The sequence below is a fragment of the Neodiprion lecontei genome, chromosome 4, assembly GCF_021901455.1.
Source record: "Neodiprion lecontei isolate iyNeoLeco1 chromosome 4, iyNeoLeco1.1, whole genome shotgun sequence".
In the NCBI taxonomy this organism is placed as follows: Eukaryota; Metazoa; Arthropoda; class Insecta; order Hymenoptera; family Diprionidae; genus Neodiprion; species Neodiprion lecontei.
The window spans coordinates 31,226,994-31,238,465 of NC_060263.1; the positions used below are offsets into that span (position 1 = coordinate 31,226,994).

Consider the following 11,472-nt stretch of genomic DNA (forward strand, 5'->3'; position numbering starts at 1 on the left):
TTGGGGTTGCGCGAAAAACGAATTGAAATAATTTATTGTAAACATGAACCAGGAACCACGGAGCGCTTATCCTGGAAGTCGAGAAATTTTATTAGCGGACTGACAGCTACCGAATTTGGGGTTGCGCGAAAAACGAATTGAAATAATTTATTGTAAACATGAACCAGGAACCACGGAGCGCTTATCCTGGAAGTCGAGAAATTTTATTAGCGGACTGACAGCTACCGAATTTGGGGTTGCGCGAAAAACGAATTGAAATAATTTATTGTAAACATGAACCAGGAACCACGGAGCGCTTATCCTGGAAGTCGAGAAATTTTATTAGCGGACTGACAGCTACCGAATTTGGGGTTGCGCGAAAAACGAATTGAAATAATTTATTGTAAACATGAACCAGGAACCACGGAGCGCTTATCCTGGAAGTCGAGTTTCACCGCGTAGCGGACCCGAAGCGCGGGATCCGGGAGGTTGAGAACCCGGTACTCGAAATACGTAGCGGACCCGAAGCGCGAGATCCGGGAGGTTGAGAACCCGGTACTCGAAATTTGCGGAGCGCGCCTCTCATCCGTCCGCTCTACTGCGCGGTTGTTTCCAGACTGAGGAATTCGGCTAGCTGATTTTGAATTGGTGACGTCACTTTCTGAACGTCCGACATCCAAACTATGGTTTCGAACTTTGATACTATGTATGATGATGTATGATGTACGATGTATGATGTATGATGTATGAGGTATGATGATATATGATGTATAATGATTTTAGCTTTCACATTTCATACAAGAAATACACACTTTATCTCTCTTACCGATTCCAGACTCAAGCGGCCAGGCCCTTCGATGGTCAGCCGTTGACTGAAGATATATTCTTCAGTGAACGGGTCGGCTAATAACGCTGCCGTTCTGCGACAGTTGGATGATGAAAAATTTCGCTCGTATCTTTCAAATGTGTGTTAAAATACACTCGAAGTGTTAAGAAGCGTCGTTCTTTCTCTCCCTATCACCTTTCTAGGTCTTTAAACCACTACGCAGCGTTAAATACCGTCTCATATACGAAGCATCCATTTCATCTCGTTCAAAATTAGCGCATCCGTGATGTATTACAGTTACTCTGAATTTTTTTCCATCCGAATACTTTTCGAAAAACAATTCAGCTCCTCTACCCAACGCAGATACTTCACTTGCGACCAGCTAAAACAACGTTTCGATTCTATGCCTATGAAAATTCAAGATCGAGAGAGTAAATGAAAAGTTGTTGGAATAATTACGAATACTAATGTTATGGAATACATCGAGCGCGCGTCGAATAGAATCCCATTTCGAAATGAATAATTCTTCTCTTTTCATATCATAGCTAATCTGGTAATATAGCTAAATAGGATGGTTGGAGGTGTTCGGAAATGTTAGGAGGTGGTCGGCGCTGGCAGAAGGTGATAGGGGGTGGTCGAAAGTGGCCATTGACGGTCGGAGGTGGCAGGGGGAGGTAGGAGGTGTTCGAAAATGGTGGGACATTGAATAAATAATTCTTCTCTTTTCACATTATACACGTATTATTGTAGATAATCTAGTTTGTCTCCTGGAAAATTATAAAATTTATAGTATGCATCACGTATTAATCCTAAATGTATCACATATATCAATATCGTACATGGACCTCATATGCATATATACTTTTTGGTCTGTGCATCATTATTACATCTGATGTATTATTATTTACAATCTACGTATACATTTTTTTCTCGGGTACCTATACTTTAATTAAATCACTGTTTTTCTGCGAATGTTTGAAGAAATTTATTCTCATTATTAATTTCTTATTGCGAAGACTGTGCTACTCGGAAGGTTAATGCAGCCAGCATCACGTCGAAATCGGTAACTCTCTGACGTTTTGCAATAAGTTCTCAACTCCACCGTTGGAACATCTCAGGGAGCGCAAGCGCACGACGATTTTCGGTTGTCACCTTCTTTTAATAGCATAGATAGTTGCTTAGTTGATAATACGTGAAACTGCTAGTACTCCTAAACCCTGCCAGACCGGGCAAGCTGTTACGAAAAATAACTCAGGGCTGTTTTTATATATCTTCAGTCAACGACGTAGGTTTCGAGATTAACTGTCGCCCGTTGAAGACTAGGCTGAAGTACGTCGAAAATTTCGAACTGACAATTTCTGTGTGTCGTTACTTACATCATATACGCTTGAAATAAACCAATATTTATAATCGTGATCACTATCAGAAATCGTAATGAGATCTGTTAGATTATTTGGGTCATTCAAGACTAGTGTCAAAAAACATTTCTCCAGGTAATGAGAAAACATAACCCTGCAAAACTTGGACTCTGTCTCATGGCGAAGCGATGAATAACTTCTTGATACTTTATTAATGCTTTCGCTTTTTCATTTTCAGGCACAATTAGCACCAAAAAACGGTTTTCCATGACGATAAAATAATACTAAATAACAATAATAATTATATATTTTACTTAACAATTAATTTTCAGTACGGCGCAATCAACTAAAGCATTCGAGGATGCAGCTAAATCTGGATACTCAACAGTCGATTCGACTGACATAGAGCATCATTCGAAGCTCAGTCACAAATGGTGGGATACCGCAGGAGAACTCAAAGCTCTGCATTCTCTAAATACCTTAAGAATACAGTTTATACGAGATGGTCTAGCTAATACTGGCATTACAAGTATGATTCCTAGCCTCCCTCTCAGTAATGTTAAGATACTTGACGTGGGATGTGGCGGTGGAATCCTTTCTGAACCATTGGCGAGAATCGGTGCAGACGTAACAGGGATTGATGCATCCTCTGAATTAATTAAAACTGCTACTGAACACGCCACGTTAGATATAAACCTGTCGGAAAGATTACAGTATATCAGTACCAGCATTGAGGAACACTCTCAATCAAACTATGAAAAATATGACGCTGTTGTCAGCTCTGAAGTACTAGAGCACGTTGCAGATAAAGAACTGTTTTTGAAGGTAGCGACATGTTTATGAAATGCTTTTCTGTTTTTCTTTTTATGCTTGAAATGCTTTGAAAAGTATTTCATTTAAAGCAGTGAATATAATAGACAATGAAAACGCTATGTTTGGGAAAACAAGTTCATTTTACAGTACTGAAAATTTCAACTTCAACAGTGCTGTACTGCTGCAATGCGACCTGGCGGCTCCTTGTTTTTGACAACTATAAATAAAAGTATGGCATCGTTATTTGGTGGAATCATTGCAGCTGAGTATATACTAAGATTAGTTCCACGAGGAACTCATGATTGGAACAAGTTTGTTTCACCAAACGAAGTTAGACGAATTCTGGAATCTAGTAAGTATTTAACCTTTCATTACTCGTGCTTGCTTATCTGATGATTTTAACGTGTGGCGAACACTGTGCCACCCATGTTAAATGAAATGGGACGTTGCAACGTCACAATATAGTAGTGTAATATTTTTATCTAATAGCTCAATTATTTATTTTGAAAATAAATATATCGAATATAATTACCTTTAAATCTAAGACTACGTAAACATATTGCATATATCAACCATCTTTATTGTCAGCTGAGAGGTTCCAACTAAAATCTGGCAATGTGGTGGACAAAATTGAATGTACGATTGAACTCCCATAATGAGCACTGTGCCACTTTTTCACGATTTTGTTGAATATAAATATACTTTTCACATATATTAAATAAATACTACTAATTATAAGTATGCCTAACGATAGTAAACGTTTCAAAGAAAGAATTGGTAAAGTATGAAGTCACAATTACCCATATAGTTGTATATACTGCCATTTTTGTCCAAGGGGCGGTGTCACGTTCATAGCACGAGTAATGAAAGGTTAAAGTATTTAACACCTTGGAACTTGATTATCATACAATTTTACCTGATTCCTGGAACAATCTTTTCTAGCTGGCTGTCAAACCAAATTGATTCATGGCATGTGTTATAATCTACTAACAAATGAGTGGTCTTGGATGCCCTCGACAGTCATCAACTATGCTCTACATGCAGTAAAGCGAGAAGAGCTCTAGAACACTTACGTTTTCTGCATTAGTAATCTTTAATGTAAATGTATTGATCGACTTTCTGGCATGTCTGTAACATATTATTGAAAGATCCAAGATAATTAATAAATTTACTGTGGCTGATTTTTCTATTCTGACAATAAGATCGTTGTACGCATTTTCAAGAGGGTAAAAAATCAGAAAAGAAAAACTTAGTGTAGAGACTATGCGATTTTCACAGAAGAAGTAGAAGGGGATGAGAAGAAATATATAAAAAATGGGTAATGGAGATGAGCTGGAGAAAATGTGTGAAATATCCAGTTCGAGAAGAGTATGATATCACTGTAGAAAGTTAATTAACATTGAAACTATACTTTAATTATTACGTTTTTTAAGTATATACTTATTTTTCATAACATTATTGATCTACAATAAAATGTATTTTATAAACATCCACATATTAAATATATATCGGTATATAAGATGAATATCTTTCTGAACACTTTCGTTCAATGAATAATATTTGTATAAAATCATAGCAAAAATATAAATAAAATATTCCGTGACTTGTAAGTTGAAACGCGAAGTACGGTGACATGAATTGCATACCTATGCCCCTGTTTTGTGGCTGCCAATTTTATATAACGTCCTGATCATTGTTATTGTCTACTCATTTCTTAAAATTATCACCAACGTGTCTTAAAACTATCATTTCATAATTCTCTTCTTAATCCATACCTACTGCCGACTAGAACAAAAACTCGTAATTATACCAGGCAGTGACTACTTCCGAAAAATTTGCGAGAAAAGTTGACACAATAACTTTTTAAAGCAAATCACTCTGTTGGAATTCTTAAACAGACATTCATCAGAAACAAATCGATTGCCAGTATAAATGTATGCCTAATACGTTTTCAGTCATCTTTTCTTACGTGTATTATTTACAGGCAAGAGCAATTTCTTTAATTGTTGGTCAGACAACTGGTGAACTCAGAAAGAGAAGAAGATGAAAGTTATTAGGAATTTTTCTTTTTTGCACAGTATTACTCAATCAAATTTAAAAATTTGTTTTTGATAATTGCACTGCCCTTGTACGGTAATCGATGTCGTGTAGAATCGTATCTGCAGATCAATTTCTCTCAGATGCACGATGAAGATGACCGTTGAACGCAATTGTTCCCAGTTACAGCGGCCAAGGATGGCGGCACCCAAATGGCGTATTATAATTATTATAACCGATGATTTTTGCGCCCTCCAATTCTTCTTTTCTCGTTATTATTTCAGTTCAGACGCCCATTTCGCGCGTTTCACCGGTAGCTATCGATGTGTACCGGACTCGTTTACTAACGGAGTCTATTACCGGCTCAAGTTTTTTCCTCAGCTCTACCCTCTGCACATAAATCAAAGCCAGAATCAATCCGACGAGAAGCACGGAGAGGAGCCACAATGCGACGGTAGTTCCCCGATATCCTGAAGCTCCAAGATTTGAATAGCAGTGCTTCTCTTCGTAAAACTTCTGGAGACTTGAACCTGCCGAAATAAAGGAAGATTCAAGACATTTAATAATCAGCAAATAATACAACTGTGTGAAATGGATAACAACTCACTTTTATTACACCGAAGGTAATTCTTGTTTCGAACGATTACTTTAGTCTTGTTCATCCATCGAACAAACGGATTCAGCTTGCAGCCACATTCGAATGGGTTTGTACTGAAATCAACGGTCATTGACCGTTTCTCTTTTGCCAAGTGGTCCAGGGTGTGAAGATCTCTTTCGAGAACGTGGGTGAAATTGTTCTTTTCCAGGTCAAGGAATTGCAATTTTGGCAAGCAGGTGAGATTGAAATGAAGGGTGCTTAAAGAGTTGCTACTTAAGTAAAGGTGCATCAGGCTTGGCAGGTCGCAGAAGACGTTGGGGTCGTGAAAAACGGATATTTCGTTCTGCTCGAGATGTAGCTTCATCAGCAGCGTCAAATTACTGCAATTTCATCGTTTTCATTCATTTCATCGTCGATAAAGTGGAATTATCAATTTCTTGTAAATAGCTGTGTTACCTGTTGACGAATATTTCATGAAGAGTTTTCGCCAATTGTACTGGAGCACCGTCTTCAAAAGCATCAGTCAGGTGCAGCTCTAGGAGTGATACAAAGTTCGAGAATACCCGCGGATGATTTTTCCCATCGTCTAAAGAGAGCTCGTTGTGGTCCAAAAAAAGCTGCTCCACATGCTTAACGTGGTGATAAGTCTTGCCCGGAATTTCCCTGATCTTATTACGTGACATGTCGATTACTCGAAGCTCGGGTAAAGCGTCCAAGGTACCAAAAACGTTCCAAGGTAGCTCGCCCAAATCGTTTCCAGTAAATATTAACACCTATGTCGTTAGAAAATGCAAAACAATCGCTAGGGTTTGAATTTTGAAACGTCACCAATACATACATGTATGTACAGGCAATCGGCTATACACAAGAGGTCGAAAAAATCAAACCCCATATAGCATTTATAATTGCGAATTGCACCTACTTTGGTATTGTTTGGCAGATGTTCCAGGGGGTCAGTATTTCTGAAACCGGCGTCGGTGCAGTTAACGATGTGCTGATTCCGACCCTCGTAGCATGTCATGTGGCAGAAGCACCTGTTTTCGAATGCTGGACCACAAGCAAGCCGTTTAGATTCGTCGGTCTCCAAGCTGTGGAAGTTTGGATCGTCGCATGTGTTGCGAGGTGATTGTGCTACGCACAACGAAGCTACCGAGAGCAACACGGCGATAAGCATCATGCTTGATCTGTGAAAAAAGAAAAACAAACGAAACAATGCAGATTTGTAGTTCTAATTGCCCGTAATGCTCATATCGAACCCATAAACGAAATCGGGTCCCTGATCAACATTATACCTATCATTTAAAATTTTCGCCAATTGAAACTTTGCACAGTGTCAGATCGTAAATTGACAATCGTTCGCATATTTTATCTATTCGTGGCTGTGGTTTATACAAGTTGTAGTAAAGATAGATAGATGCGTGAGTTGATTTTAAATTACAACAATTCGCTGAAAGTGTATAGATACATATATGTACAAGGCTTATGGGCAAGTGTAAGTACGTACGGGCGAAATTTATGGGGCAACAGTGACGCATCTCGGTCATAAATTTATACATCTATAATATAAAAGACAGCATCAATAACGCATTCAGCCCACGATTCCATGCACAATGGTTAGCTTGCCAATGGAGTCATCACGTCGGCGTGTGCTAGAGTGTACCGTACATACGGATCATTTGAAAACGGCAGCACTTTATCATTGTCGTTGCACAGGTATACATGCGATTCCTCGAACGGAAGTATGTACACCTCTCGCCATAAAACGAATATCATATGCTCGGCAATTCCGAATACGGAACTTTATATTTGCAGTGACTCAAGAACAATCCGATTTCTGAAAATGAACAGATATCACGAGATTTTGATTGGAAATGCAGTTGTATGCTTGATCCTGCAATTGCTCGAAAGCTGACGTAAAAACCACGTGTGTCGTCATAATTAGCAAGATCTTAGGTAATGCACACTTTTGACTGTAACAGGTATTCGAAAATATGCAAAGCATGGTTAATTCATTCTATCAACAAACAATTTATCAATCTTCATTCCGGCTTCCATTTATACTTTTAACCGAAACTTAAATCGCTGCATGTGTAATACTTCTGGAGATGGACGATGCATTCAGGATCGTAATAATGGTACACGTATGCATCTATAGTATCAAGGCAAAACCGGTTTCAGCTAATTTTTCGCTCTCTTTAACGGAGGAGAGGTAAAGAGTGTGTAGGTATAATAAAGAGTAAAAAAAAGTTCTGAAATCTCGCTCAATGAGTCACGAGACGTCTTTTTCTGCAGCACTCCGGCAACGAGCGTGAACTTATTCTCGTTTTGTTATGAGTATCTTACACGAATCATCAGGATATGTTATATCTCTACGTATAATATTAAGGTTTCAATTTCGATGATATCACGTGCACGGGTGATGTTAATTCCAGGAAAGAATCTAATCAACCGTTGTTTTTTCTTCCTCCAGTGCTTACTTTGTGCTCGACAGAACTGTATGTTATTAGATGCAACATGGGACCCGAATAATAGATTATGATCTTAACCACAGGAAATATTAAACCTCGAATTTATCACCACAGTTGACTGAACCCGAATCGGTAAATTAATTCACCACAGTTAACTGAACCCGAGTCGGTAAATTAATTCTATAAAACATAATAAATCGTGCCGTTGACACTTGGAAGTAATATAAGATCCCCGCCCTTGTATCTTAGAATAATTTGCTTTTCAAATAAAATGTATTCAGAAATTTCAACTGTGAGCCACAGTGAATAAGGTCTCCAAATTGTCAAAGTATAATACACGAATATTACGATGATTGTAAAAGTTTTCATTGAGTCATCTGCATGCGGTCCAGTGTTTTATGGTACTTATTGTTAGCTAGATTTAATTTGGAGTGAAAACAAGAAATTTTTGTTTGCGGGCAATCAATTCGGATCGTGGGTAATATTATGATGGGGTGCCGAACCCAACCCGCTGACTAGATGACGACCTAAAAGATGACTCCACACCGTGATCCATACTATGCTCGACAGGTGTGTTTCGACAGGGAAAAACTGTTAAACCTAGTATACTGCGTGAGATGAGCGAAGACGAAGTTCTGTAACTCCATACCATGGACTCACAGATCAATTTACAATTATGATATATACATATCATAAGACACTATCATTGGGGGATTTCAATGTATATCGTAGCTTGCTTTGCATCCATAGAAAATTTATCCTCGAAGAATTAGTCTGATCACCCTTGAAGCTTTAAAAATATACCGGGTGATGACGCAAGATTCAGAATAAATGATAAGCAAATCAATGTTAAACCTATATCATCCATCTCGTGACGTAGCTGTATAAACTTCTTCCACAAGAGGTTTCGACTCCCTCTGATAATTTTTCTACTGCAATGAAGCCTACCACATGCGAATGTAATTATACACATTTACTATCGCACCGACGGGTGAGAATTTGATTTGCTCGTAATAAACACATTAGCATCGTGTTTAGAAGAGATTAATTAGCAAAATATGCAAGCAGTGCACGGCTGGAGAACAAATTTCAAGATATAAAAAATCCGTACAAAAAATAATTCACAGGGATAAATTAAACATAAAAAGTACGTAGCTAGAGAAAGGTGTATGAATGGAGAACCGCTGCACAGGTATGTCGTAAACGGAAATACACGGATACGTACGGTTTAACCCGTCCTCGAAACTTCTTCGCCCACGCCGTTAAACGAGAGCTGGCAAGAGGATCGGTTCGAGGAGTTGAACAATAACATAAACCGAAAATATACATATCAATATTATTGTAACATGGACAGCTTAATCCATAACCATGAAAATTCACCCTCGTCTGTCAGTTGGCAAGTGACAATTGAATCAACGCCGCGGTACTGATTTTGTATAAAAAAAAAAGTACATTTCAACGCTCAATATTTTGCAGATGTCGATATAAGCGGCATACCATTTTCAATCGCCAGAGATTAATTGGTAATGTTTATAAAAAAAAAAGTTCACTCTGGACTTAAATTATATTATATGTATATCTAAGAACACGATACTCGTGGACAAAGGCAGGCGCAATTACGAAAATATGTACCGTGTACCTACATTCGAAACAACTTGTTTGAGAAACCGCAAGCAGTGATAACGGTACTGGCTGTATACGCCTTAAGGGACTGTCGCTTTACTGTTATGACTCTATTATTTGATCCCTGATTAAGATGGAAATAAAAAGATTCCTTCATTACACCGTACATCGGTGTTGGATAGAAATGAAATCCAATTTAGTGGTTTATCGGTTAATTGCCATTGAATCGTTTACTGTATTATAATATTCTTTATGTGAGAAAAGTTCCGTACCTGTTCGGAATCGACCCAATTAAAGCCGATTTTTTTTAAATCGAGTTTACATCAGCTCCATCATTAGTTTCTAGCAATAAGAAGTAAAGCATCTACGTCTCACGTTATTTCTATGTACGTCTCCGCGTTTGAAAAACGATGAAAAAGCAATTAAAGAGCGGATGAACTTTTACGCAGGTATGCAGGTCGAGGTAGATGGTACAGGCGTACCTGGCAAGGGGAATTGTGAAATTCTTACACAATCATTATAGCGACAAACCATCTGATTATGAGAGAAAACTCACCGATAAGAATTAAGAACCCCGTGGTAATATAGACTCCGTGTGCACAGCGAACTGAAGAAAACGGTGATCGGTTGCAGTTGGCGAGTCGAACGAGACGTGAATCAGCACCGGACCATGAAACTCTCGCTTTCAAACGAAGCCCGATTAACTATCCCAGATACACATCGTACGTGTTGTTTGACCCTAGGCGTTTATTCCGTACCGCGTGACAGGCGTTCACAGAGTTCAAAAATATATTATCCCGTTATAACTATTGAACAGCTAACAGCGGTAAAATTTGTACTATAATAAAAAAACAAAAAAGAATAACGCGCGTTTATCTCCATAATTTCGCTCGGATAATCCTCATTTCGCACTTTGTACGTACGTAATTCTTCTCTTCCGACACCCACGTGTCTCCTCGGGTCCTCTGATCTGTTCACCTGACTCTCAGATCGGCGCTCCGCGCATTAACACACGAAGACGCGACACCGCTTATCTCGGTGCTCTCTCGGCGACGCGTGGAGCACGTAACAGGTAAAACCACTCCGTAGCTGAAACTTCGTTCAAGACGCAAGGCAAAGTGTTAAGCGCGAACCCACCGCCCTGCGGCTCGTCGCGATGCATTGTGTCGCCGTGCTGCGGCCCCACCTTCCGCCGTTCCACCTCCGCCCTCCGCCTCGAGACCACCAGGTAAAAATCCAGGGCGAGCCGCGAGAGTCGCCGACGCGCCTTTACGCCGGAGGACGTCGAGGGATCGGTAGCGAGCCACGACATTATAATCATGGTTGTAATTATACCGGCCTGATTCTTTGTCAACCGTGGGCCCACTTTTCCCGTACGTCTCCGTCCGCGAGACAATCTATTTTCGTTTCAATTTTTTTATATTCTCATCATTTACTAAGGGTTTTAAGTGAAACCAAGTTGAGGATAGTTCCCGAATGTGATTTGATTCGATAGATCTTCAGCCAAATTTACAGGAAAGGAAAATTAAAATCGAATTTATCGAATACTCGATATGTCACTGCTACATACTATACCCTTTTTTCTTATAGGTACGTGTTAATGTAGTTGGAAAAGGTGAATGGAGAAATTATAAAGTTTGGAATCTAGCTGTATGCGCCCAGTTTAACGGTCCGCATCTAAACGCGCGTTTTATATTAGCTGTACAGCCTGTCAGCCAAGGCTAATTGTAACATTATTTTACCAAACACAACGAATATTACACCACGCTC

At 39.1% G+C, this 11,472-nt stretch overlaps 2 protein-coding genes across 2 annotated transcripts; one reads left to right on the forward strand and one right to left on the reverse strand.

Moving 5' to 3' along the window:
• The first annotated feature begins 1,956 nt into the window (after positions 1-1,956).
• LOC107217665 (ubiquinone biosynthesis O-methyltransferase, mitochondrial) lies at positions 1,957-4,330 on the forward strand. The gene is made up of 4 exons (XM_015655281.2): positions 1,957-2,298; positions 2,496-2,988; positions 3,148-3,328; positions 3,919-4,330. Exons 1-4 carry the CDS (start codon positions 2,240-2,242, stop codon positions 4,038-4,040), a joined length of 855 nt encoding a protein of 284 aa, XP_015510767.1. The 5' UTR covers positions 1,957-2,239; the 3' UTR covers positions 4,041-4,330.
• On the reverse strand, positions 4,174-10,679 carry LOC107217696 (phospholipase A2 inhibitor). The gene is made up of 6 exons (XM_046737337.1): positions 10,626-10,679; positions 9,305-9,352; positions 6,534-6,795; positions 6,068-6,384; positions 5,621-5,991; positions 4,174-5,543 (listed from the first exon to the last, which is right to left on the reverse strand). Exons 3-6 carry the CDS (start codon positions 6,786-6,788, stop codon positions 5,299-5,301), a joined length of 1,188 nt encoding a protein of 395 aa, XP_046593293.1. The 5' UTR covers positions 6,789-6,795; positions 9,305-9,352; positions 10,626-10,679; the 3' UTR covers positions 4,174-5,298.
• Between the last annotated feature and the right edge of the window lie 793 nt (positions 10,680-11,472).